The 27979-nt window shown below is 47.9% G+C and overlaps 1 protein-coding gene and 1 non-coding gene across 2 annotated transcripts in view; one reads left to right on the plus strand and one right to left on the minus strand.

Annotated features, from left to right (window-relative positions):
* Positions 1 to 2687: 2687 nt before the first annotated feature.
* MUC16 (mucin 16, cell surface associated) overlaps positions 2688 to 27979 on the minus strand; it is a 63800-nt gene continuing 38508 nt past the window's right edge. The window contains exons 35-62 of the mRNA XM_036032288.1: positions 26791 to 26963; positions 26631 to 26666; positions 26384 to 26508; positions 26058 to 26125; positions 25214 to 25386; positions 25069 to 25104; positions 24499 to 24534; positions 22903 to 23027; positions 22744 to 22811; positions 22100 to 22272; positions 21774 to 21809; positions 18576 to 18700; positions 18413 to 18480; positions 17428 to 17600; positions 16015 to 16050; positions 14850 to 14915; positions 13779 to 13900; positions 13622 to 13689; positions 13270 to 13442; positions 11858 to 11988; positions 11451 to 11518; positions 10525 to 10673; positions 9344 to 9507; positions 8964 to 9031; positions 6722 to 6888; positions 5271 to 5312; positions 4997 to 5076; positions 2688 to 3387 (exon numbers count right to left, since the gene is read on the minus strand). Of these exons, the coding sequence (XP_035888181.1) occupies positions 3295 to 3387; positions 4997 to 5076; positions 5271 to 5312; positions 6722 to 6888; positions 8964 to 9031; positions 9344 to 9507; positions 10525 to 10673; positions 11451 to 11518; positions 11858 to 11988; positions 13270 to 13442; positions 13622 to 13689; positions 13779 to 13900; positions 14850 to 14915; positions 16015 to 16050; positions 17428 to 17600; positions 18413 to 18480; positions 18576 to 18700; positions 21774 to 21809; positions 22100 to 22272; positions 22744 to 22811; positions 22903 to 23027; positions 24499 to 24534; positions 25069 to 25104; positions 25214 to 25386; positions 26058 to 26125; positions 26384 to 26508; positions 26631 to 26666; positions 26791 to 26963 (2842 nt within the window). The 3' untranslated portion in view covers positions 2688 to 3294. The remainder of the gene's footprint in view (positions 3388 to 4996; positions 5077 to 5270; positions 5313 to 6721; positions 6889 to 8963; positions 9032 to 9343; positions 9508 to 10524; positions 10674 to 11450; positions 11519 to 11857; positions 11989 to 13269; positions 13443 to 13621; positions 13690 to 13778; positions 13901 to 14849; positions 14916 to 16014; positions 16051 to 17427; positions 17601 to 18412; positions 18481 to 18575; positions 18701 to 21773; positions 21810 to 22099; positions 22273 to 22743; positions 22812 to 22902; positions 23028 to 24498; positions 24535 to 25068; positions 25105 to 25213; positions 25387 to 26057; positions 26126 to 26383; positions 26509 to 26630; positions 26667 to 26790; positions 26964 to 27979) is intronic.
* On the plus strand, positions 7813 to 7939 carry LOC114504404. Its single transcript, XR_003685178.1, has one exon. It is a non-coding gene; the product is annotated as a small nucleolar RNA SNORA25 (small nucleolar RNA).

Raw genomic sequence — 27979 nt, forward strand, 5'->3', positions numbered from 1 at the left:
CTTACATGGGGAATCTAAAAACAATATAAATGAACAAAACAGAAACAGATTCATAGATACAGAGAACAGCCTGACGGTTGCCAGATAGAAGGGGTGTTGTGGGACTGGGTGAAAAAGGTGAAGGGATCAAGAAGTGCAGGTTGGTAGTTACAAAATAGTCATGGAGAATGTAGTCAATAATATTGTAATGACTATGAACGGTGCTAGATGGGTACTGAAAATATCAGGGGGACTACTTATACAGTGTACGATTGTCTAACCACTATGCTGTGTGCATCTGAAAATAATATTCAGTCAAAATAATATTGACTACAAACTGTAACTGAAAAAAATAAAAGGAAAAACCCTTGCCCATAGTAAATACATAGGTGTGTGGCTGCAGGAGTGGTTAACTCAGTACTGAAAGGAGTCAGGACTTTCTTTCAACTACTCTATAATTCTCAGCCGTTTCTTCATTGTCACAGAAGGCTGCTGCAGCCCCAAACATCACATCCTCACATGATAATGTCCAAAAACAGGAAGAAAGGGCATTTCCTTTCCTGGGCTTCTTTTCATAAGGGATAAAAATCTGTTCCAGAGGCTCCCCGGGAGATTTCGCTTTTGATCCTATTGAATAAATTGGGTCCCCTACCTGCAAATGGGGATGGGAGCATGAGTGTCCATCGAGGGAGGCTGATTTTGCCATGCTAGCCCTTGTGTAGAGAGCCAGCAAGGTCAGCCACAGCCAATTTGGGGTCTTCCTCAGGGACAACAGAGACAGTTTACTTGTGCAGAATAAGGAGTGAAAGAGGGTGGGCCCACATCCCACACTCCTGCAAGAAGTTAGCTGAACCCCCTCTTCTCCCACAGGTCAGAAGGTACCCAGCTCCCAACTTCACTAGGAACCAGCTGAGAGCCAGAAGCCGAGAGCAGTAAACCTGAGGATGGTGGAACCAGAGGACCAGACCCCCCGTCCAGAGCGGGCCTGGCAGTCAGACAGCAGCTCTGGGAGCAGAGCCCTGGATGAAGGGTTGTTTCCACACACTCAGGCCTGTTGCCAGGCTCACTGTCAGCGGGCAGTGACCTCAGCCTTGCTCCCAGGGCCTTGACTGCCCTGATGCTGCCATCTGGTCTTCAAATAGAACTTACTCCCTCACCTGCTGATGCTGGGCGTCCTGAGCTCACAGGTGTCTTTTCCCTAGGCCTTAGAGCACAAATGCCCAGTGGGGGTGTGGTGGGGGCAGGGTCCTGGGACACAGGTCCTGGCTCAGGACACTGGAACTCAGCCGAGTCATGTGCCCCCTTCACAGATGAGTAAACCATGACTTGGAAAGGAGATGTGATTTCTTTTGATTTAGATTTAATGGAGAGTATTTTGGTTTCAAGTGAAAGGATCTAACTCAGGTTATCTGTAGTGAAAAACAGGAATTAATTAGAACATGGAGCTGCGAAGAACAGTTTCAGAAAAACAGCTGATGTGAGCTTCAGGCTCAGCTTGATCCAGGGCAGGGGGAGGGGCAGAAATCTGTCTCCCATTAGTTCCATGCAATGACGGGTTAGGGTCCAGTGAGCTGGGGTGGAATAAGCCCCTCATTGTCAGAGGTGTATGAACAAGAGCTGGATGGTCACCCCTAAAGAAGATCATAAAGAGGACTTGACCTCCATGACCGAGATGCCAGGTCCTAAAGTGGTAATAATGCCCATCTCTGAGGACACAGACAGGCCTTGGCTTGTCTGTGTCCTCTTAAAAAGCAGAGAAGAGAAAGAGGGCTTCCCTTCCCCAGGGTCCCTGTGGAAAACCCAAGAAGGGGCTCTGATTAGCTAACTCCACTCCTGGGCCAGGAAAGAGAAAAGGAGCCCCCTGGCGTTGGTGTTCCATTCCTGGGCATGGGGGCGGGGGGGCAGAGGCTGTGTGGGGGAGGGCAAAATGGTACCAGGAACTAAAGTTAGTTACTTTAATGGAATCTTTTCTTCTGTATTCTCCCATGTATTTATCTTGAATTGTAGTAGAATGTGTTTGTAGTGTCTTATGTTTTTAAAACTAACTTTCACACTTATTATTTTTTCTTTTCCTTGTAACCCCTGGTATGGTTTTCTGGGTTCACATTTCTTCTTCTTGATGTACATTCTTTACTGGTTTTCTCGACAAAGCCCTAGGGGCGGTCTGCTTTGAGACCATCTGTATGTATGTAAAAATGTTTTTATATCTTTCTTCGACAAATTGCACGGCTAGGTGTTTAGTTTCTTAGTAATTATTTTTCCCTCCTTATTATTTAATATTTCTTAACCTCCACATCTTTATGGGAATAAAGTGGGAATCCACCCTAAGGTTGGTGAGCATAACTGAGACAATGCATTCTGAACTTGTCAGTCATGTCGCTTAGCAGATGTGAAGTTGTCATAATGATAGTTCTTATAATCTCCAGAAAGTACGTTCTTAGAGAATGACTGCGAGCAAAAGTTCACACCAAAAAAAAAATGGAATGGTTGGCATCACAGGGACTTTAATTTTTAGCCCGTGGCTGTCTTCAGCTGTGGACATGTGCAAGATGTGTTGAGGTCATGCAGTCTGTTTCTGCAAACCCAATGCAGGACTGCACCGCGGGCCTTGTGCCTGCAATGCTTTCAGCTGCTTATTGGGGAGTTTCTGCGATAGCGGTCCGGTTGCATTCTGTGCAGAGAAATATTAAAAAAGACTCATTCTCTCATATTTCCCTCCTGAGTTTTATTCCTTTGTACACCCAAAGCAGACATGACCTTTCTAGAACCGGGATTCTAGTCATTTCAGCTCCCAAGCTGCAGCGCTGAATGCAGAGTCATGTCTAATCCATTCCCTCTATCCCGGCCTGTTTTCTGCCTGGGAGAACCCTGAGCAAAGAGGTGTCACTGAGGCAGGTTGGTCTGGAAGTCCTGGCGAATGTGAACTTCAGGGAAGGAAGTACTGCCAGGGGAGCCTGAGGCTGCCAGGGTTTTGGGGTGGGGAAGGCGGAGGAACCGAGGTAGGTGTGGTGGCTGACACATGTCAGGGGAGGTGTGTTCCAAAGTTTCCTGAGAAGGGGAACCTCGCAGTGCAGGGCATTTGATGTCAGGCCATGGCGGTTTCTGCTCCAGTGTTCTCGGGGGTCCAGTGATGTGAAAACACACGACAGAATTTGCAGTTGCCTTCAGGACTTGAGGAGGGGGAAGGATTTTATCTTAGCGTGTTGTGACTCAGACGGGGGCCGGTTGCGAAAGGCCCAGAGACTGTGATGGGCCAGCGTGGCTGACTTCTGTCCAGCCACGCTCCTCCGGACCCTGGGCCTCAGGCAGATCTCGTCACTGCAGCGTCCTCGGGTCTGGGTGTGGCAGGTTCCAGGCATCCTTGCCGAGTCTCACGATCTCCCTCCTTCTTTGCCGGCACATGGTGACCTGTGAAGATGAGGAGGGGACCTCAGAATGGACTGCACCCCTGCCCAAGTACGGGAGGCTGGCCAAATCCACAGGGACCAGATCCATCCCTCTCCTTTTTAAATTTAATTTTCTCCCTCAGTTCTCTTTTCCCCTTTCCTTTTCCCCTCTTTTATTATTTCTTTCTCTCCCCCTTTTCACTCTCATTTGTTCTACCATTTCCCCTCTACTAACCATTTATATTCCTCCCTCCCTGCTGCCTCCCTTCCTCATTTCTTCCTTCCCTGTCCCCACGCTGTAGCTTAATTGGGGTATAACTGACATTCGATAAACTGCATATATTTAAAGTGAATGATTTATTGTCTCCTAAAGTGTTTTCACGCCCCTCTGTAATTCCTCCTCACCTGCCATTTGCAGACATGTTCTTATTCCCAGGCAACAGCTGCACTGGCTTCTGTCCCTATAGATTGGCTAGTATTTTTTAAAATTCGTTTATAGATGGGATCATACAGTCTCTTCTTTACCTAGCTTCTTTCACTCAGCAAAATTATTGTGAAATATATACATGCCATTGTGTATATTGATAATTCTTTCTTTTTGTTGCTGGAAAACACTGCATTGTGGGGATATGTTATGGCTTGTGCATCCATCCACCTGTCGGTGGGCATCTGGGCTGTTTTCCTTCTGGGGCTGGTACAAACAAACCTCATCTGGACATTGGTGTGTAAGCATCTACAGATGTGCGTTTTTATTTCCCTTGCATCAATTCCTAGGGGTGAAATGGCGTGGTAGGTGTATGTAACTTTTTAAAAAAACAACCAAGCTACTTTTTGCTTGTACTCTATGAGAGTTACGGCTGTTTCACATACTCACCAAAATCTGTCATGTTCATTCTTTATAATATTTTAACCATTCTCCTATGTGGTGGTAACTCTACCCTAAGATAGACTTGTGACTTCAGTTCCGGTTCCCTAATGACTAATGCTGTTAGGAAAAGAAACTGGCAAGCCACACAGAGACCGGGAAAAACATTTGCAAACATGTGTCCATCAGGGGACTTGTATTTACAACACAGCCACGCGCCCCACAACAGCAAGGGTATGTTCCGAGAAATGTGTCATTGGGGGGTTGCCTGTAGAGCATGTCACTGCATAAAACAACACAGGATGAAATCAAGCACAAGAGAAAATAATGTTATCAGGTGACCTAGTAAGTCAGCACGAGGTGTATGAGGCTGCTGCCAACATAACACGAGATACTGTTCTACAGCACACTGTTTTATAACCACAATGAGTGCACTCTAAAATGATAAGAAGAGTGGTATAGTAAATGCCTGACCAGTACTAGAGTCCTTTATTTTCATTGTTAAGTATTATGTACTATATACAATTCATACTTTTATACAAGTGGAAATGCAGTAGGTTTGTTTGTACCAGCATCAGCACAAACACTTCAGTAATCTGTTTTGCCACTAGGTGGTAGGAAGTTTTCAGCTCCATCATAATCTTATCTGACCACCATCATGTATGTGGCCCATCACTGACACAAATAGTGTTATGTGATACAGGACTGTATATAAAAAACGCTTACTACCCAATGGCAAGAAGACAAGCATTACTTCCTTGCTTACCAGGAAACAGCAGATCAGGCACGTGATGAGCGCCAAGAGTCCCGCCAGGCAGGTGAGGATGATGGCCCAGAAGGGGAGGTCTGGGGAGACAGTGCTGGGCTGAGCCACCTTCGCTCATTCCCACAGGGATCTTGCTCCCCCGCTGTGCCTCAACAGTCCTTAGCATGGGCTGGCCAACTGTTGTTTTCATGCAAGTGCTCAGGTGCAAAGTTCTCTTGGATGAGGCACAGCATCAAGATACTCCCTCCCACCTCGGGGCTGCTGGGAGGCTTACCTGAATTCCCAGTCAGGGCGTCATGTCTGCTTGGAGCATACCCTGGCAGGAAATAAAGTGGAGCATGCATGTGAATGTGTTTCACTCTTTTTAATAAAACCCTTCAAACACAGAGAAAAATAGAACAATATCATAAGCATCCATCACCCAGTTTTAGTAATGTATATTTCATACAACTAAAACAGTATTTCATCCAGTGCATAAATTAGTAACACTTGCCACTCTTGTCTCATCTCATGTTTTCACTGAAATAACAAAGCGGACATCTTGATGTTTCACTCCATTTCAGTTTGCATCTCTAAAAAATGAGGACACTTTGCTGCATAACCCAAGGTCATTAGCACACTACAAGAGTGTGTTAAGTTAAATCAGATCCCTACCTCTGGGCAGGAGGACTTAAAGTCAGCTGGACTTTCTTAGGATCATCAGGGGAGGATGGCTCATCCCAGGCAGCAAGGGGGCAAGCATGTGGGATCTCTCTAAATATGTAAATCCCCACTCACAATCTCTCTTCTCTGCCTAGAAACACATTCACCGCATTCTCCTTTATCAAGTTGTTTTATGCTCTTTTTCCAGGATTTACCTACAATATAATTTCCTCCAGGAAGCATTCTCTGATTACCACTCCCAGGTATGGACTGGTTTACATCATTGACAATTGTCTATTCTTGTTATTTTCAGCTACACCATAAACTCCACGAGGGTAGGGACACATTGCACCCCGTGACCATGGGGGAGGGTTGCAGGTCCCCTACTTCTACAGCTTCTCCCCAGCCAACTTCTTAAGATGTGTGGTCCAATACGGAGCTGTCACAAAGGGCTACTTAAATTACAATTAATTTAATTAAATAAAATAAAAAATCTGGTACCTCATAACATTACAAATCAGTAACAATAAAAACCAGTTGTGTTAGCCACATGTCAGACACTCAACAGCTCTATGTGGCTAATGTCCTGGGCAGCACATGTAGAGAACATTTCCATCACTGCAAGAAAGTTCTATTAAGTGGTGATGAGCTACAGCAGTGCTAGGCAAACTGCAGCCTGTGGGCCAAGTGAGGCCCACTGCCTGTTTTTATACAGCCCATGAACCAGAAAACAGGTCCATCCCATCATACCTGTCAAGGCTAGTTCATACACAGTTTGCTGCTGAAAGCCCTCACTCACCGTTGGTCAACTGGCTTTCAGTGCACAGATAAGGAAACGGAAGCCCAGAGTGGGAAAAGGGCTAGGCTGGGGCACGGGGCTGTCTAGATGAAGGCAAATGCCTCCCATATCCCACTGGGTGTCCTTTCCTCTCCCTCAACAGTGGGCAAAGCCAGGGGGACTGTGCCTGCCAGGCTGGGAGAGTTTGATGCTGACCCATCCCCAGGGCTCCCGATTCCCAGGAATGTAGCCAGATGTGGAAGTTAGACCCCCCCACTCCCATCCCAATAACCAGGAAGTCTTACCATCCACTAGGACACTGTTCCTGTCTAGGGTGAAGTTCTGCAGCTGGGTACCATTCTGGGTCAACTGCAGAAATTCCTCATAGATGGCAACTCTGTCCACCACCTGTGCCGACGGTGAGACGTGACACAGGGAGTCCACCCCAGTGTGGTTGCTGCTCGGGACAGACCTGGAAGTGCAGAAGGGATAAATGGGGAATCTGGAATCCTAGGTTCCCTGTCCTATGAGAACTTCCTGCAGTGATGTAAACATTTGTGCCTGCCTGTCCAGTATAGTTGTTATTAGCTACAAGTTGCTATTGTGCACTCAGAACATGGCTGGTGTGTGTGAGTGAAGAACTCAATATTTCATGCCATGTAATTTATAAATAAGGAGCCTCAGGGAGAACATGTTTGAAATGTTGGAGTAAGGTCTTCTGAAAACCCATGAAAACAATAAAAACACAGTAAGGATGGTTGAAAGCAACTTTTCAAAAGTCCAGAAATGACCCAAAGGCTTGTAACTGTTTGAGGAGCGTTTAGTTAAGGAAAACAGCTGAATTGTGATAGAGGGAAGAAGCACTGTGGCATCCTAACTTGCATTCTTCCCCTTCTGCTCTCACAACGTGCTCAGTAACTTGAAATCCATCTATCTTAGAATCATGGTAACTGTGAAACCAGCAGCCAGGGGCCATGGTGGGTCTGGAGTTTTCCCAAAAGATGCATCCCAGTTTGTTTTCATTTGACTTGTCTGGCAACTCCTGGAGATATCCCCATTTTCATAGCTTGCCTTTATTTGACTTGGAGCTTGCTCAGCAAGGAAAGCCTATCCCCTGGGAACTTGCTGAAAACAATCAGTGATGACTGTTTTTGCATTGTAGCTTCATGAGGGAGCAATATTAGTTGAGGCAGGCAGGAGGTGAACCAAAAACTGAAAAGACATGTTGGAGGGATGAGATGTTCATAGCAGGCTTTGAAAGTCTCCAGGGCATCTGAGAATGCCCAGAGGACTGCAAGAGTGCAGGTCCGTGTGTACGTCCAGGAAAGACCTGAAAATGTCTCAATCACTCCTCTCTACCTGAAAAGTTGGCTTTATATATTTAAAAAATTGTTATAGGTCATTTCAAAGAGAGCATATGGGACCAAAACCAGGAGCTCTTAATGCTGTGACCTAAGATTGAAGTTCTCCATGGGATGTAATAGGCACTTAACAGTGCTATGTTTTCTTGTGGAGATATAAAATAAAAAAAAAAATTGGTTAATGTAATCCACCATAATAGTAGAATAAAATACAAATACCACATTATCTTAATTCATACATACAAAAGAATTTCACAAATAGGTCTCTTATGATTAAAAAACCTGCTGAACAACTTAGAGATTTTAAAAAGAAACCTTCTCAACCTGATAAACAGTATTCAAGAAAAAACCCACAGCTAATGTTGCAGTCAATGGTAAAAAACAGAAAGATTTTCCCCAAGACCAGGGACAAGACAATGCTGTCTGCCCTCATCTCATATGTTAATCACATTGTACCAGACATTTTAATGAGAACAATTAGGCAAGAAAAAGAAATTATAAAAGGCATCCAGATTGGAAAAGAAGATGTAAAACTGCTGACTTTTGCAGATGACATGATACTGTATGTGGAAAATTCTGAGAAAAAACACATGCACACAATATGTGGGTGATATCTCAACAGGTGTATAAAAATTTAAACTGCCACACGGGGTTAGTGACCACACCGCTGGACAACGTGATTAGACTGCTGGATTTTAAGTAATTTCATGATATCTACCATCTTCTATGGATTGTAGATTCAGGAGCTGATCTCTCTCTTTTTAAAATACTTTATTTATTTATTCTGAGGCAGAGGGGAAGGGTGGGAGGAAGAGAAGGAGAGAAACATCTATGTGTGGTTGCCTGTCACACACCCCCTACAGGGGACTTGGCCCACAACCCAGGCATGTGCCTTGACTGGGAATCAAACCAGTGACCCTTTGGTTCATAGGCCGGCACTCAATCCACTGAGCTACACCAGCCAGGGCTCAGGAGGTGTTCACTTAAGACATGTATTCTACAATCCATGTCCCATGGACCCCAAAACCAGGCACCTCCATCTCTGCTGAGGTTTTTATATTCCTAGGGTGCTCTTGTGTAACAGCTAGGGGATACAGCATAGGGATACTCTTACCTAGGAACGACAGTGTATCCTTTATGTAAAAGAGAAGTTTGTGGAGTCATTAGGTCCTGATCTGGAACTCACCTGAATGCTAAAACTTGACAGTCAGAAAAATAACTCTTGATGCTGCTGTTTTGGAAGAGATGGTTGAGCTGAAAGACAGGATAATGTTTCTTTCATCAGAATCCCAACCTGGGTGGACTCAGAGAATGTTCAGCCACTGAGCAAACTTTTTTTTTGGCTTGACAAAGACTAGTGCAGGTATGTGTACAAAAAAAAAAAAAGCCTTGTCCCAGGGTATGACCCTGGGACAGCTAGTGAACCTCTCTGTGCCTCTTTCTTCATTTGTAAAAACGGAGTAAGAACCTGTATTCATGAAGTGTTATGAAAGTTACTAACTGACTACCTAGCATCCACAGGTCTGTCCCTACTTGGGAACAGAGTAGACACAACTCCATTCTCACCGCAGTCTCCATACTTCTCTTGTTCCGCTGGTGTTTGGTAGTGCCTGGCTGGGCTATATCCTGGACATACGGAAGGTTGGTGACAGTGAAATTCAGCTGGAAGTGCTGAGAGCTGGGACTGCTTGTTGGTTTGTCTGTCGGCAGATGAACTGATGTCTCCACTTCTAGAATAAAAAGAAAGTATAAAATTCCCATATTTGGTAAAGGTTTTAACAAGAAGCCAGTCTACTTATTTCTGGTAACATGACCTGAAGTGGGTTTTTATAGGTGGGCTATAGAAGACCCTCCACCCCCCTGTCCACCTTGAATCTAATCATTTGTCTACCTCTCTGACCACCTTTCCATCAAGGATGGTGAGAGTTTACTAGGATGTCTGGGGGAGGAGACTGGGCCCCTCTGAGGCAGAGTTGGCAAGCGCAGGTGCTGACCACCCCACTAGGCATGTCGCACACCTTTGCTGACCTAGGTCCCTAATGTGTCTTGCTGCCTCTGGTCCTCTTCCCCCTCCCAATCCATTCTCCATGCAGCACCCAGAGACAAGCCTTTCAAAGCAGAGCTCAGAGTGTGCTGTGCTCTTCCACAAACCATTCCAGTGCCCAAGAAAGTCCCTGACTGCCTCTTTAGCCTCAGTTGTCACCTCTCCCATGTCAAAGTGCATGCACCAGCCACGACAAACTTCTTACAGTTTCTGCAAATATACCACGCTCTTTATATCTTCTAGGTTAAAGAGATATGAAGCCCAAATATCTATCTCTTTCTGTAGGTTAGGTTCTTTTCTCCATCACATCTTAGTTTCTTCACCACTTCCTGATGAAAACATTCTAAGACAGGGATGTGTGTCCCCCTTTGAGGTTCCCACAGACTCTTGAAATCCCCTTATAGGAATTTTCACAGTGTATCATTAGTACCTATTTACTTGTATTAAATATTAGTTGAATGAATGAATGAATGACTCACAAATAGAGGGCCTAAGAAGGCAACTCAGCATCCTCCACATTTGGAGGTGGAAAAACAAGCATTCCTTTGAAGGCAGTTGCTGCATGTTCTCTTCCTGTCTCCTGTCAGATGACCCACTGCCATAAACACTCACCCACCAGTCTATTTCCATTCCACTGCTGCTGAAAAGACTCATCCCTCCTGCCAGCCCTATCTCCATGTGAAATCAGTCCCCCATCTTGCACCTGTCACTTGAATATCCGTCAGATGATAGGTGGCGCCCAGCCAGTGGGATGAAGCATTGAGGGTCCTGTCCAGAAAGACTTGCTTCACCATGCTGGGGTCTACACTGGAGGAGAACAGCTCCTGGATGGTGACGGACATGGAGCTCAACCTAGAGTCAGAGATCATGGGGACTCAGCCAGCATCCAACACCGGCAGTGTCCCTGAGTTCTGGCTTCACAGAGTCAAAGACTTAAGGGCAAACAGTGGGAGATCATCTGCCTACTTCTTCCCTCAGGATAGAGAAGAGACCTTGACCAAGGACGGAAGGTTTTTAGGAGTTGAGGAAGAAATAATGATGAACATCTACTGAGCACCCCTAAGCAGTAACTTATACATTCCCTCACCATCACTGTGGTAGGAGGTATTATCCCCATGTGAAACACCAAGAAACTGAAGTTTGGAAATATTCAAAGTTCAATATTCAGCTTCAGTACTCAAAACAATGTGTCCCATGATCCTCCTCTCCAGTGTAGATGTGCTAGTTCCTCGACCCATCCCCCACAGACCTGGAGGAAACCCAGCTTGGACAGTTGTTCACTTTGCTGAGCTTCAGTTTTCCCATCTGAACAATGGGGGCAATCATTGTATCCACCCATGGGTGGAGGATTAAATGAGTTGATCGTGCATGACAGTGCTCAGCAGGGAGCCAGGCCATGGTAAATCTTATTATTGGGCTGATAGTGTTTGAAAGTGTACTGAAGAGGAGAAGGTGGTAGATGCTGAGGGTTGGTGGCCTCATGAGGCTAATCCTTTTCCCACCTATGGAAGGGGATGGTAGGATTAGCTGACAGGGATGTGGGGAGAATGGCACCATGTCAGTACTTTCAGATCAAAGATATGTCACAGACCACCAGCTCAGCCAATGCTTCCAATCTTCTCAACTTACTTCAAGTCGGTAACCAAGCAGGAGTGGAATGCACCTTGTAACTGGCTGCCTCTGTAAAGTTTGGTGACCTAGAATAAAGGGGAAGGAGAGTGGGTGAGACTGGGTGGAGGCAGCTGCTGGAGCCAGTGAAAGAACACAGGCTTTAGAGCACAGGAGACCTGAGTTCAAATTCTGAATTTGCTCCCAACTCAGTGTGACTTTAGGCACACAACTCCCCTTTATGAGCCTCATTCTTCCCATCTGGGAAATGGGGAAGGCAGCCATGGCTCTGCCTCTGGAAACTAAGAGAACTCAGAATCTAACTTGGGTAAAGTGAAGCATTGAAACAATCACTTAGTAGATGTAAGTTAGAGGAATGAGAGGGGCACCTGGGGAAAGGAGAGATGAAAGGGTGAGAGAGACCACACCTTGTCTTGGATGTCCCTCAGCAGGGCGGTGTACTCGGAGGACGTGGGGTCAGGGCTGCTGAGGTTCCAGTTGATGATATGGAAATTTAGCTGGTACTCAGTCTGGGTAACTATACTCTGGGGTGCATAGCCTGGGCCATGAAAAAGAAGAAAAGACAGGTGGAGATGCTCAGCTTTTAGCACAGAGGCATGGTATCCCTGAGGGCCCTGACTGGGTTCAGAATCAGCCAATGTCAGGCCCACACCCTAGGCACTGTGGGCGTTCCTAAATGGAAAGTCACCCAAAGAGGGGGGAAAATGGGAATTTTACAGGGATTCTCCTGAGCTGAGCTTCTATGCTTGAGCTTATGCAGTGACTACTTTGTGGAATGCTTTTTCTACTCTCTTCTCTCCCTGGAAAATTCCTATTCATGCTCCAGAAGCCCAAACATATGGAGTTCCAGAAGAGCAGGGAGCCACCCATCCATCTTGTTCTTGTCATACCCCAGTGCTTAGCACAGGCCTGGGCACAAAATATTTTTCAGGAAGCTCTCGATTTGCTCCCCATCTCTGATCCCAGAGCAACCGGTTAAATAGTGTTGCTGCAATTTTTGTGTCCCTAAGGAACCATTAGTTTACTTGACTGTGAGTTTTCAGGAACAGAAGTTGTGACTTTTACCCCCATATCCATCCAGGACATGGTTTGGGACAGAATTCTCACACATATGCGTTTGCTGTGAATGAACCGGAGCTGCAGCAGATGATGACAGATGAGGGGCTGAGACTCTCATATTTTCATTTGTTCCCTCATTCATTCACCCGTTGAGTACTACAGTGCACCAACATGTGAAGAACTGAGGATCCGGTGCCACAGTAGACAAAACTTAATTTTGTAGAGTTGGATAGTGGCAGTCAAGTGTGATGAGCATTCGTGTGGCGCCTCTCTAGGGACTCTGGACCATGTACAACCAGGTTCCTCATCTTCAGAACTACTGCCTTTTGGAACTACATAATTCTTGGTGGTGGGGTTCTCCTGTGTATTGAAGGATATTAGCAACATCCCAGCCTCTGTCCATGAGATGCCAGTAGCACCGTCTCCTAGGAGTGACAGTTAAAAGTGTCTCCAACATTGCCCAGTACCTCTGGGGCGGGGGGCAGAACTGCCCCTAGGTGAGAACAACTGCAACAGAGGAGCCTTACTTTGAAGAAGCCACGGCCCAAGAGTAATGTGTCTGTAATTCTGTTTTTGAATTAAAATTCATTACATTCATTTGGTTAAAAAATTCATGTTGTTTACCTGGAATAATAGGAAAGACCCTGCCCATGGATGTTGGGGAGGTATCTCCCAGACAGAACTTGGACTGATTTCTTAAAGGAATAAAACAAAGATATGCAACAATCACTGTAAATCCAAGTTCAGCATAAACACTCACCATTGACGAAGAGGCTGCCTGGGACCAGAGTGTAGGGGCCCAGCTGGGTGACTCCATGGGTCAGCTGGCTGAGCTCCCAGTAGAGGCGATCTCTGTCAAGCTCATGGTCCAAGGGGTTAGGGCGGTAGGTACAGACAGCATCCATGCTGGTGGATGCCCCACCCTTCTCAGGCCTGAGGAAAGAGGGATGTGGGGACTCTAGAGAGAGAGATTCTGAGAACTCTGAGTGTGGGGGCTCCAGATGGCTAGTAGCGCCATCTGGAGAAGCAAATGTGAGGTCAGTGGGAAGACTGAAAAGGGGGTGGTCACCAAAAGTGGCCATTACTGGCAAATGCTCAGGAAAGAGTCTTGCCTGAGGGAGATCAGTCTACAATCCACGCAGGAGGGGCCCAGACTGCTCTTCTTGAACAAGGATCTGAGCTGGAGAGGAAGAAAGAGGAAGATGAGCACGAGGATGAGGAGCTGGGTGGGATTTATCCCACCAGGAGCTGCTGGGACCAGGGCCTCACCAGGTGCCGCAGGACCCTCTCAGTGGAGTTGAACATGGACGAACCGTTGATCATGTCTGCTGAGTACTGGAGGTTGGAGATGGTGAAGTTGAGTGTGAGGGTCTCCAGGTTGTGCAACAGAGCTGCAAGAAGGGGAGGGGAGAGATGGCAGCTACTGAGACTTGGCCTGAGTCCCCAGTGAGTTCTGCAATCTGATAATCTGTTGTCATTTCTTCCAGGGCACCACCCACCCCACACCAATGTGGTCAAGTCCAAACTATTATATCCACTCAGTAATATGAGTATTGCTCACCCTCCCTCCAGGTCACACCGATTCCATATGCGGGATGATCCTCAATACATCACCTCTCTCCATCCCTGCCCTGGCCCCATTCTTACCTCCTCTCACCCAGACCAATACCCCAGCAGGCTCAGTGGACACCCCGTCTCAAAGACGTTCTCTACACTGAATACTAGAAGGAATTTTCTGAAATGGAAGTCTCACCATCATCACCACTTCTCCATATCATCCCTGATTCTCTGTGGCCTTCAACATTAGGCTCAGGCTTGTTGACCTTGCACTCAGGTTCCTTCCTAGTCTTGTTCTTGCCAATCTTTCAGCTTCATTTATCCACCTACTCCATATTAAGCTTTATGCTTCAAGCAAACCAAATCCCTCCCAGTTCTCTACACTATGCTGCTTGTGCCCATTGACTCTTCGCTCATGGAATCCCACCTGCCAGGGGATCCCCTCTCTGTGCCCTGTTTGCCTAGAGCTCTCCTGCTCTTCTTAAAGTCTCTGTTTGGGTGAAACTTTCACCAGAGCTTTCACAAAGCTCTTCCCACTCAAATTATGCAGAAGCCTTTTCCCCAAACACCCCCATTGTGTTATAATGGTCTGTTAATCCCCCAAACCTGGGGGCAGGAAGGCAGGCATTAAACGGAATTGTTGGTATAATCTTTGAGATCAGGATAATCCCCCTAAAACTATAAATTTCACACCCTGGTTTTTCAGTTCCTGTGTGACAGTTGGCTGGTGGAGGACTGGGGCTGGCAAGCTTCTCTTGAGAGGAAAAGGGGCCCCACAAATACCTGTGGTTGCTTCTGGTTGCACAGGGGATGACGAGGTGGGCAGGAATGTGGTGGCTGGCTCAGGAGCTGTGAAAATGGCTGTCATCAGGGAGGAATAGACCCGCCCCCCCCCAAAAAAGTGGGTGAAGTCCCATCACGCCCTCATGGGCTCCAGCGGAGGTTGTCCCAGGAAAACCACTCACAGGTGTATCATAACTGAGGATGAGCAAAGGAGTGATTGTATGAGTAGAGGGGTGAGCAAACCTGTGAATAAAATGAAGTCAAGAAAGTAAGAATGGGAGAATGAGAGAGAGATTGAACAAAGAAGACAGATAGATGGGTGGGCAGAAAATGGACAGACAAATGGGATACCTGGATGGACAGAGGAAGAATGAATAAATAAAGGGCCAAAGAGCAAGCAGGGAAAATGAAGACAAGTTGGAAAGATGGAAGGAAAAAAGGAGAGGGAAGGACAGACAGGTAAATGGCTAGAAGAATGGATGGAGAGATGGCCAAAAAGGAGAGAAAATAAACACAGAAGAAAAGTTGGAGAGTTGAATAGAAGGACAGCTAGAAGGCAAGCAGGTGGATAAGCAGAAGGATAGTTGTCTGGGTGGATGGATGGAGGGAAGGAGAGAGAGAGGAGAACGGATGGATGGAAGGGATGAGGGGAGGGGTAGGGAGAGAGGAGAGAAGAGAGGGAGGAAAAATGTGTTTGTGAGAAAGGTGCTGGGATAATGGAAGACTACATGGGTTAAAGGTTAAATGAAAGGACCACTGAGTGAGTGTATGGGCGGTTGTGGTCTAACCACTGAGTAGCCACCAGAGCTCGCAGCTTGACGCTGAGGCCCCTTGTGGGGCCCCTGTGAGGGATTTTGTTGTTGAGAAGCATGAACTCCAAGTGACTGTCTGACCTCAACCCCTATCCCTGTGGGGAATGCTTGTTCAAATTTCTTCTCTGGGTTGGGTTCTTCCAACCCAAAGGATGGGGGGAATTTAGAAAGCCAATATTGTGGATGCAGGTCCAAAAGAGGCCAAGGACTCAGTATTCTTTCTCCCACTCAGACCTTGGCCCCACTCAGAAGACCAGCCTGAGTTTGGGGCAAGCTCCGTTTGTCAGTGAGGAAAAAGCTGGGCTCAAAGACCCATGGAGGCTGAAATGGGCACTGGAGGCAAAGATACATACTTGTAGGAGGCTCATCTGGACCACGTTCATTATAACCTGGAAATAAACAAGTCCCAGGTAAGGGGAGGTGGCAGAACCATCCCAGATGTTCCATGCATTTGACCACGTGGGGCTCCTGCCTGGATTTCTTTCCCTACATGTACCAGGTGAGCTTCTAAGGTGAGACTCAAATGTTATATCCACTCTAAAGCCTTTCCTGATCTTTCCATTAAAAAAATGACCCTTTCTACCCACCTATCCAGCATGCCCCCAACAGGAGACTCTCACACATTTGTGTTCATACATTTATCCCCCCACATATCCATATACTCAATCGCCTTCCCTCCCTCCCGGCCTCCCTCCCTATTCATTCTATCCCTCCAACCAGTGAATATTTATTGAGACTTATTATGGTCCAAGTTCCATGACATTTGGGGAATACACACTGAACAAAACAGTCTCTGTCTCACTGGAGCTTACATGAGGACAGGTTGTGCTGGTAGCCTCTCTGTCCCTGGTGCCAGGTGCAAGGCCTGGCTTACAGTAGATGATTGGTAAGTGCTAAGTGAGTGAATAAAATGAAGCATATAAGCTGTGCAGTTTGCCAAGGGGGGGTGGGATTCCTAAAGTGGCCCCTGCAATGGCCAAGGTAAAGGGAACAGATGTGAACTCAGAACATGAAGACCCCGACTGGCCACAGACCTACTGTGGGTCCATGCAGGTCCCCTCCTCCCTCTGTACCTGTTTCTCTCCTCACTAAGGTGGGAGTCATAGAAGACCAGATGGTCTCCCTGACCACCTGATGGGGCCATGGGGACAAGAAAGTGTGGGTTGCTGAGCACCATCTCCGGGTTTTAGATGGAGAGAAGGGAGGCTGAGTTATTCCAATCAACCAACCACAGCCATACTTTGTTTCTCAGAACCCCAGATGAGGGTCACCCTTTAAATGCTGTTGCTTCCTGAATCCTAGGCTGACAGCCAGTATGTACGAAGCTTGGACTCCCTGGATGTTCAGAGGCCTGCTTTCCTTCCTGGCATAGGGTCCCACCCAGCAGAGAAGTCTATCCTTGGTCAAGGGTGGGAAGAAAGCAGGGAGGGGAGAGGGTTGTGGGATTTTCTTTCCCCAAGTGTCCCCTAGAAAGACTGGCACTAGATGTTGACAAATTGGGGATCGTGACCTGGCTCCACCCACTCTCATGCTATAACTGCTTGCACAAATTACTTAACCTTTCTAGGCCTCAGTTTATTTATCTGTAAAATAGCTTTAATCAAGGATCAGCTCTATAGGGTATGTGGTGAGGGGAAGGAGAAGAGTCCATGTGGAGTAGAGATTCACACCTGAGTTTGTCTCAACTTTTCCCCTGGAGGACTGCTAAATGGGAGCCCTCTGGAGTCAGGGGGTGGCCCCAGTGGAGGGGGCTGAGAGCTGCTAACCATTGAGGTAGAGGCTGTCCTTATCCAGAGAGTAGGGGCCCAGCCGAGTGATGCCGTGGGTCTGCCAGCTCAGATCATGGAACACCTGCTCAGCAGGCAGACCTGGGCCACTGGGGGCCTGGTGGTAGGTGCAGAGAAAGTCCACCCTTGTCTTGGCGCCATTCTCCACAGACCTGGAGGAGAAGAGGTTGACCTTTGGGGGATGCAGTTCACTGGGCACCTCTCCACCTGTGGGCACTGCCCACCTCAGACCCTGTGTTTCAGCCTTGGAGAGCCTTTCGCAGTTTCTCCACCAGGCCTCGCTCTGCCACCCCAGGACTTTGCACCTGCAGTGACTTCTGTCTCGAAGTCTCTTCCCCTCTCTCCTTCCCTGGGACACAGCTCAGAAGTCACCTGCACAGAGAGGCCACCCTGTCCCCCTGAGTAAACCTCCTTCCTCACCACTCTCTACTTTTGCTTCGCATCACTTATCCCATTTGAGAGCACTTTACTTCAGTGTTTACCCCCGAGTCCTGTCTGCTCCTCCACTAGACGAGGGCAGCAGCAGTGCCTGTCTCGTCACTGTGCTACTTGCCCCCGGCCTCAGAGATGCTGCCCCGTTGTGCCAATTGGATGAAAATATGAATCGAGAAGTTCTTTGTTAATACCAACAGAACAAAATCTGACCAAGAGACATGAGAATAATTGCCCAATGGATGCAGACTTTTTGCTTGGGGTGATGAAAAGTTTTGGAACTAGATGGTGATGATAGGTGTACAACATTGTGCGTGTAACTGATGTCACTGAATTGTGTACTTAAAAATTGCGTACTTAAAAGGATAATTTTGTGTCTATATGTGTTTTATCACAGTATTTAAAAAATAATAATGTTACTTTTAAAAATGGAGGCAGAAAAGGACTGTCCAAGAACAGCCTGCCACAACCAGGGGCATCCCCCACAGTCAGAAGTTCTCTGGTGGTGGGCTACGGGGGTGTGCACTCTCACCTTAGCGAGGTGACCCTGCAACCTGCATATCGGGAACCAAGGCTGCTTCTCCAGAACAACCGGCTGAGCTGGAGAGGAAGGAGAGGGCCAGTGTGGGTCAGAGGCAGGCACCAGACTCTGGGACAGGTCATGGAGAGGTGGGAGGGGTAAGCAGGCCTCTCACCAGATGCTGCATGAGGGTGTTTGTGATGTTGAACTTGAGGGAGCCTGGATGGCCCATGTCTGCTGAGTAGTGCAGGTTGTTGATGGTGAAATTCAGCGTGAAAGGCTCTTCATTGATCTCTGCAGCTAGGGTGGGTGCAGAGAGAGCCAGTGCTCACAGGGAGGTTGGGGGGCCCAATGTCCATTTCAGAGTGGGAACTCATAGGGCCCATGTGCTCCTCCTGGTAAGCCTGCAGGTCACTTGTCAGTGGGGACAACTCCAGCAGTGAGTAAGAACAGGCTTAATGATTTGGGGGCATTGAGAGGGGGCATTTCCACCCAGAAGCAGGAGGGGAGGGACCTGTGAAAACACGGTGGCTTTGTGCAATAGTTTCCCAGGAGAGAAGTCTTTAACTTGTCGTGCAGATGAGGAACTGATGACCTCTGATATTTTTATTCATATTTTCTCTGTTCCCCATCTATCTTTGTCTCTCTGTGCCTCAATCTCTCTCTCTTCCTTTTGATACAGGTAGATATATAGATATCTAAATCTATATATGTCTCTATAGGAATTGTTGGCTTCTTAAATCACTGCATAGAAGATTGGCATACCTGGTTGTAAGGGCAGAAGACTCATTTATTTATCTCTTTCTATATATTTGTATTTATCTATCTATCTTCCCTCCTGCCATTACAACCAGGTATGTCAACCTTCTGTACATGGATTTTAAAAGGTTAAAAATCCTAGCAGCTATAACCAACCTTTCTGCATTTCAATCTACTAATCTGTAAGATGAGATAAAAATGATTCCTACTTCAAAGGTTGTTATAAGGTTTTAACAAGTTAATTTTTGTAATGTACTTAAACACAGTGCTGAGCACAGAATGAACACTATGTGAGCATTCATTACATAAAATTAATAAGTAAATACTTTCTTACTATCTTGGAGCTTTTTACATGGATAAATATAAGCTGGGCACTAGAGTTACCCACATTAAATAAAGGAGGAAACCAAAGTACAGAAATGGTCATCTGCCCAGGCTAGGAGGAGGGAGAGTTTGGTTTGGACCCCAGTCCTTGCTTGTGACCACCCCTGTTGTGCTGTTGCTCAGACTCGTGCAGCTGGTACAATGTTCAATAGTTAGGATGACCTGTGTAGACCCCGATAGAAGTAGAATAAATGAATGTATGATGCAGGTGAGACCAGCAGGCCCATGGCTTGACTCTTGAACAGTAACTGATACAGGGCAGAATGTTTATTTAAGACAAAACTCTGGCGGGGGGAAGCTTACTTCCCCTCTCCTCCCTCCCTCTACTCTGCTCATCACTCCTTCCAAGGTTCCTTCTGTCCATACTTCCTTCTACCTTTCCATCTATCTTCCTTTCTATCCACCTATGGATCCTTCCTTCCTTCTCTCCTTCCTTCCTTCCTTTTATTCCTTCCTTTCTTCCTCCTTTCCCTCCTTCCTTTCTTCCATCTTTACTTTCATCCATCTTCTTCCTCCCTCCATTCCTTCCCTTCTTCTACCATCTAAACCATCTATCCATCCATCCATCCATCCATCCTTCCTTCCTGTCTCACTGCTTTTATTAGCTCTTCCCGTTTACACCTTCTTTTGTGTACCCTTCTGTCCATCCTTCCTCCTACCCCCTTCCTTCCATCTACTCATCTTTCCTTCAGCCTCCCTCCATCCCTCTCCTTTATTCCTTCTATGAATCCCCCTTTCATTCTTCCCATCCCTGTTTTCTCCCTCCCGTCTATTTTATACATCTTTCCTCCCTCATTCCTCTTTTTTCTTCCATCCATCTTTTCTTCCTTCCATCTGCACATCCATCTTCTCTCCTTCCCTTCTTGCATTCTTCACCTCTTCCTTCCTTCCATCCATCCATTTTGCGTTCCCTCCACGTGCATTGAATTGTTCCTATAATGCTCCAGGAACTACTCCACGGACTGGATAGTGAGGAACAAAACACAGTCAATGGAGCTGACTTTAACTTATTTTTCATAATATAATTTAGGAAGAGATGGTTGTTACTGGACCTCAGAAGTCCAGAGCCCTGTCATGGTTTGGAAAAAGTGGAGGAGGCCAGAGATGGACCCAAGGACAGTTTGACGAAACACACCCCTAATGAGAGGGCAATTAATTCTCGAAAACCTACAGTCTTTTTATTGTAGTGCTTCAGAAGCAAAGGGAGTTTGGCCGGTAAACTGAAACACTGTACATGTGCACCCAAAGTGAGCATGCTTTGGGGAATAAGTTCACTCATGGTAGAGAGCTAGAGTATAAGTTTTGGAGCTACAGGAACTCTAGGTTCTATTATTTATTTGCTGTGTGGGCTGGCAGCCTCTCTTAGCCTGAGTTTTCTCATCTGTAAATGGAGCTCAGTCACATGGTTGTAATGAGAATTAAAGGAGAGTGTATATGTTTTGGAATCAATTGTGTCTTCTGCTGAAATTCATAGGTTGTAACCCTAATAACTACTGCCTCTGTAGGTGACTGGACTGTAATTGAAATAGGGCGTTTAAAGAGGTAATTAAGTTAAAATGAGGCCATTGGTGGAGGGGGGGGTGATTACCCAATCTAACTGATGTCTTTATAAGGAGAGGAAATACCAGGAAGGTGTGTACAAAGGGATGATCAGTTGAAAAGGTGGCAAGAGGGAAGCCATGGGCAAGTCAAGGAGACAGGTCTCTGAGGCAACCAACCCTGCCCACAATTTGATCTTGGATTTCCAGCCTCCAGGACTGTGAAATATAATTTCTGTTGTTTGAGCCACCCAGTCTATAGTATTTTGTTATAGCAGCCTGAGATGACTAATACAGTATGTAACTTAGATGGTGCCTGGAAGATAGTACACTGAAATAAATGTTCACTGAAAATTAAAAAAAAAATGGGTGTAACACTAAAGTCAAGAAACTCTAATAACGATAAAGAAAGATATGAAGAAAAGGATAAGAAAACAGTACCAAAGGCAGGGTTTTAGAAAAATTTAAATGAAAAACCGCATGAGGGTCAGAACACAGTGGGGAAACATTTCAGTGTCTGAGATGTCCTCACCCTGGACTGGAACTCTCCACCAGAACCCCGAGAGAAGAAGGGGTGAGTTAGGGGCCCTTGCAGGTGTCTCCCTCACCAAGGACAGAAGGTGAAGAAGAGCAACTGCTCCCAGTATTAAATGGGGAATGAGACCCAGGAATTCGGGGCCAGGAATACTCACTGGTGGGAGTCAAGGCTGTGGCTCCAAAGGTGTAACCTGCAGAGAGAAGGCAAGAGGAGCTGGGCGAGAGTTCAGGTGAACATAAAGGATTAAGGGGAAAGGGTTTTTGTGATAAAAGCAGAGGGAGGAGGCGATGGAGAAATATCCAAGGAGGGGGCAACCCGGCAATGAGACTGCAGGTGGCTGGTCCCCGTGATGACTTCATCCCAAGGAAGGCTGACCCAGGCCGGAGGAGAAACGGATGGACCAAAGCTTGCTTTAGAGAAACAGAGGCAACACAAAACCCCAACTGGGAAAGAGATCAGAGCTGCAGCTAAGCCCCTCACCATTCACGTGAAGGCTGTCCTTGTCCAGGGTGAAGGAGCCCAGCCGGGTGACACCATGGGTCTGGTGGCTCAGCTGCCAGTACAGCTGCTCTCTGTCCAGCCCAGGGCCCGCAAGATCAGAATGGTAGGTGCAGACAATGTCCACTCCAGTGGCCGCTCCATGTTTCTCAAGCCTGGGGAAAGCAGGATATGGGGATGTGGAATACTGAAGGAGGTTGTTCTGGGTGTGGAAAGCAAGAAAGTGGAAAGGAGTATGCTGAGAGAATGCTCCAGGGGCAGCTCTGAAGCTGTGTGTGGGCTCTCCTAAATGTCTCTCACCTGAGACAACCCAGTCACAATTAGGGACAGAAAACATCTTAATTAGAATTTGCAGGCAGGATATAATAGTTCTTCTAATAGGAGGGTCTTCGCTTAAAACAGAATGTTCTCTAAATTACATAAACTATAAACATGATGCCTCTTTTCTAAGCCTTATATTCTAAGCCTAAGCATTCTCAACACCTCTGGGAATGAAGATGGTGTAAAGGTGTCATGGAGGGTGCTGGGCGCCAGCGGTACCAGGGATGTGCCTGAGAACTGAGCCCTGCTGGCCAGTGCATGAGGGTCTGTCTGACCTGATAAGTCACTCTATCTGGAAGTCTCACCTGAGCGAGGCCAGTCTGCAGTGAGAGTAGAGGGGGCCAACACGGGTGTTACGGAATAAGAGCCGCAGCTGGAACGAAGAAAGGAGTGGTGAGCAAAAGGGCTAAGGGGCTGTGGGTGGGCATTAGGTGGGGATGACACCAGGCATGGGGGTCACTCACCTGGTGCTGCAAGATCCTCTCAGTGGAATTGAACTTCAAGGAAGCTGGGTGCCCCATGTCCTCTGTGTAGTGCATATTGGTGATGGTGAAGTTTAGGGTGAAGAACAGCAGGGTGGGGCCAGTGGCTACCATGAGGGAGAAAGAGAAATTGGTTCAGCTGGGAACAGAGTAAAGACCGAGTGTCTGGGGCTCTAGCTGTGGGGTGCCAGTACAGCCATGGGCTGCAGGAGCTGAAAGAGAGAACATTATGGAACTCCCAAAACATTGGGAGCCATCACTCATTCATTCACAAGCATCTATTGAGGGCCTACTATGTGAGTGGCTTTGTGCTGGACTCTGTGGTTCAAAGACAAATAGGCCATGGTTTCCACTGTTGTGACCAGAGCATTATGATGCAGGGAAGCAGAGGAGGTGCCATTCAACGAGAGTCAGCCCATCCATGACCAGGGAGAGCTTCCCAGAGGAAACGTCGTTTCCTGTGTCACCAAAAGCACAAGTAATAGGTGACAGGAGCTCCGCAGGAAGACAGAGCAGTTGTCCTCAAGAACTTTGAAGTGCTTCCACTACAGCCTTGGGGAAGTGTAGATGTGAGACTGGAGGGAGCCTCTGAGCCCAGGAAGGGGGGCTGTGACTATGCAGCTCGGGAGTTTGGGGGCAATTTCCAGAGCAGGTGGTCATCCAAAGATGGTCAACAAGATGGGAATTATCTGGACAGAGGTGCATTGGGAGACATGTTGCAGCCACTGTATGGAGGTCAGAGTGGAGGCACCTGCAGTCATCCTGGCAAAACTCTCTGGTGGCCTAAATGAAGGCTGAGTGGTGCTCATGTAGAGAAAAGAAGAAGGACTCGTGGGCTATTCCAAATGGAGAAGAGGTGATCTGGGAATGGGCGGAGGTGAGTGAGAGGGTAGGTCAAAGTCAGTGCCTGCGCCCCTGCCTTTGGTGAAGGGGGGCAAGAGTAAGTTTGGGAAAAGATGATGATTTTAGGGTCAGAGACCAAGGGGTCAGATGATTTCTAGGAGGTGGGTAGACCCAGGGCCAGGAGTGGCTGTGTGGTGTGGGCTGGGCTCAGGATTTGGATTCTGAGCAGCTGGGCCCTGAGTAGCTAGGGGGTCCCTGAAACTCATGGAAATGAATGTGTTCCCCTTGGGAAGGTGAGTGAGAAATGAGAGAAGTGACCTAGTATGAGTGATTTTGTAGAGATGACTTTGGTGCCAGTAGGAGCCCTCCTACTGGGGGTCTGCTGGAGGGGGACGGAGCCAGGAAAATGAGGTGTATGGACATCACAGGAACTGAGGGGGGAAAGCAGGAATACCATCCAAAGTGTATTATAACCTTAGGGGAATGGTGGTGTTAGTGGTGGTTCTAGTTATAAAAATGTGCCCCTGTCTCTATGCAGCATTAATCCTGGAGCTGGTTGTGTGGGGAATGAAGAGAATGGGTGACGTTTAACCGCATTTCTACACATGACCTCTGAACTCCTTCTGACCAGATGGGGGGCATGTGTAACAGGTGGGAAGGGTTGGCTGGTGGAGCAGCTCCTGTTTTTAGGGACAGGGCAGTGGCCACAAGTACACAGAAGTCTGAAATACTCACTTTTGGGGGTGGTGGCTGAGACCAAATGGGTGAGACCTGTAAGGAGGGGGAGAGACGGTGAGGAAGAAAGACAGGAGAATTCTTCAGTAAAAAGGCAAACTGGCTATTGGAGAGATGGCGGATAGACTCAGAGCCAGGACTCATCAAAAGAAAGGGAGCTCATCTGGAAGACACAAAAACCCTCCCCACCCCAGAGAGGCAAAAGCCTCCTCAGATCTCTCTGGAATGTGAGGCTCCAATGAGAGCCTGAACTTAGACTGGAAACCTGCTGTCCCAGAGCCACTCAGTGGGGAGGAGGCCAGCTCCCACACAGCCCCTCACCACTGCTGCAGACACCTGCACCGCAGAACTGGGGAGTAAACACCCCAAGTGCTTGGGTGGGAACCTCATCGTCCTGGAGATGAGGCATGGAGCAGGCGCCCACTTCCGGGCTCTGTGGGTACTGGTCCTGTTTACCCCAGACTGGAGGTGAGGTGAGGGTGGAGGGTGGAGGCAGTGGGCTCCTGGTCTCTGTTCCTAAGGGCTGGGACTTACAGGCTTGAGGAGACTCTTGAACCTCAGAATACTCACTCCTGGGGGTGCTGGTCTGGGTCTGGTGGGTGTAACCTGCAAAGGTGGAGAAACACTGTGAGGGGGAGGAGGGATTAGGGAAAAGGGCAATAGAAAGGGAGAATGTCAGACAAGCTGAGGTTCAACAAAGATGGCAGCCCTTCACCATTGACATAGAAACTGTCCTGGTCCAGGGTGTAGGGGCCCAGCTGGGTGAAACCACGGGTCAGCTGGCTCAGCTCCCCATAGAGGCGCTCATCGTCCAGCCTGGAACCCCCAGGGCCAGGGCGGTGTGTGCAGACGACATCCACTCCAGTGGCTGTCCCATCCTTCCTGGGCCTGGGGAGGGAGGTTAAGGGGGATGACAAAAAATGAAGTGAGTTCCTAGGAGGGATCCTGAATTCCTGGGGGCAGGACAGGAAGAGGCCATAGAAACGAAGAGGCTGTCAGAGAGCTGAGAAGCCAGACTCAGTGTCTCTGAGCTCACCGACTCTGGCCATTCTCACACTGTGAGCAGAGTCAATGGGTGGGGAAATTATTAAATGGCAAGGCAGAAACTGTCGGTGGGTGAGAGGATTATTAGTAAATTGCAAGGCAGAAACCTGCATGTATAAGGCATGGAGATGGGAAAGCTCATACTTGAGACCTGTAGGGAGATGGAATCTGGAATTAGAGCAAGGGGAAAGGACACAACTATCTTGAGAAAAATGCTGGAAACAATTAAAAACCTAAAGGAAGTGCCCTCGCTGATCAAAGGGATGGAGGAGGAAACTCAGTAAGATGGCCAGGCTGGGGGCTCAGTCTTGCTGATGGGCTCTGCAGAATCTGGGGACCATTGTGGGGATGAGGGGAGGGAGATACACTCAGAAGAGGCATTGGTCCTGGAGCAAACACCTCCCGAATTCCACCTCTCCAAAGGACACGGGCAGGGAGGGCAGGAAAGAAACGGAACAAACTCCTCAGATCTGGAAGCTCCTGAGGCTGCTCTGGTTGGCTATTCAAGGTCTCACCTGAGGAGGGTCAGCCTGCAGCTTGAGAAGAGTGTGCCCACACTAGTATTCTTGAACAAGTGCTTTAGCTGTGGGTGAGGACAAGGGAAGTAAATAGATGGGCTGAGGGGCAGGGGCAAGATGGTCATGTATGGTTGGGACAAGAGGGACCTGGGCAGGGCTAGCACTGACGGACAGGGCAGGAGAGGGAGGTGGTCATTGGTGGGCAGAAGGGAGTGTAGGTAGGTGGCTTCAATGAGCAGGACAGGGTGGGGTGGGTGGGGCTGGCATCAGTACGCTGGGCAGAGGGTAGGTGGGCAGGTCCGGCATCATGGCATGGCTCTCACCAGACGCTGCAGGAACTTCTCCGTGGTGTTGAATTTCAAGGAGCCTGGAGGCCACATGTCCACCACATAGTGCAGGTTGGTGATGGTGAAGTTGAGGGTGAATGGCACAGGGGGTGGTCCTGTGGCTGCAGTTGGAGAGGGAGAGGAGGGCCCACCCTGAATTAGGCTTGGGATGGATACGGGGACAGGGCCTGTTGTTCTCACCTCTGGTGTGTTAGGGGGCTTCTGAAAGCCACTCAGTACTCACCACTGGGGGTGGTTTCTGAAGTCTTGTGGGTGTAGCCTGCAGAGAGAGAGAGAGACAGAGCAAGAGAGAGAAGGTGCTGGCTGTTTGGGAGGAATTAAAGAGGCATTCAGGGGGAGAGTGAGGGCTCAGCAGCACAGCAAAGCAGGGTACCGCTGCTCACCATTGACATAGAGACTGTCCTGGTCCAGGGTGTAGGGACCCAACTTGGTGACACTTTGGGTCAGCTGGCTTAGCTCCCAGTACAGCCGCTCTCTGTCTAGTCCAGGGCCTGAAGGGTCAGGACGGTGGTTGCAAGCGATGTCCACGCTGGTGGCTGCTCCATCTCGCTCAGGCCTGTGGAGGATGAGACATGGGCACAGACAATGAGGATCCATCTGTGAAAGGTCTTTGAGAGTGCTGTGCAGCTCTTGTCAACAGGACCTGGGATGCTGGGTCACCCACCATTGAGTGAATTTGCTCCAAATTGCAAAAACGGTTCCATAAAAGCCCACCCCCTGAGTCCAGGACTCCCCTCATTGGCCTCCCTGCCCTCTATGATCCACTCTATGCACAGAATCCAATTCTCACTCCAAATGACAGTCTGTCCTTGCTAGACATTTGCTGAAATACTTTTCACTCCCTACTGCCTGCGCGTGACTCCCCAGTGTCCCAGCACCCAGGCCTGCCTTGCTACCTCTCTGCCTTCCTCCTTGCAGGTGAGCATTTCTGCTCTGCACGTCCTTCCTCCCTTAGACTCTGCTTTCCCCACACGTTAGCGCCTCTCCCTGCAACACGCTTCTGGGCCCAGAGCTGTGGCTCCTGCCATCACTCACTGCTCTCCAAAGATGAAGTTCCACCTCAGGTTTTTGACCTCCTATACTTCCCTCATCTCTCAGCACTTCAGTGGTGTCACTGGGCCTCCGTTTCTCATCTATGAAATGGTCTAACCATGGTATCCAGGTATATCATGTGAGGACTAAACATGTTGATATTACTCTGTGCTTAGAATAATGTAATTAATACACACACACACACACACACACACGTTTGCATATGTATATAATGCACACTTCTTGATGGCAGAATCAATGCCTTGGACCCCATCAAGTTTTTGGAGCAGAGCACTGAGCTTGGTACACATGAGGGGCTAAGAAATGTTGTGGATGGAAAGAAAATTTGTGGAACCGCAGGTCAGAGAAGTGGAGAGGATGTGTTCACTGTGGGTGCATCAGCAACCCAGGCTGGGCTCCAAGGAAGATGACTTCACCCTTTCCCTATCTGTTGGCCCCTTCAGGGAGAAAATCCTTTCTTGAATTCTATTTTTGAAAGTCTGGAGAGTTATTTTGGGGAGATGGCCACTGAGGCTAACC

This window comes from Phyllostomus discolor, chromosome 8 (assembly GCF_004126475.2).
Source record: "Phyllostomus discolor isolate MPI-MPIP mPhyDis1 chromosome 8, mPhyDis1.pri.v3, whole genome shotgun sequence".
Classification (NCBI taxonomy): domain Eukaryota; kingdom Metazoa; phylum Chordata; class Mammalia; order Chiroptera; family Phyllostomidae; genus Phyllostomus; species Phyllostomus discolor.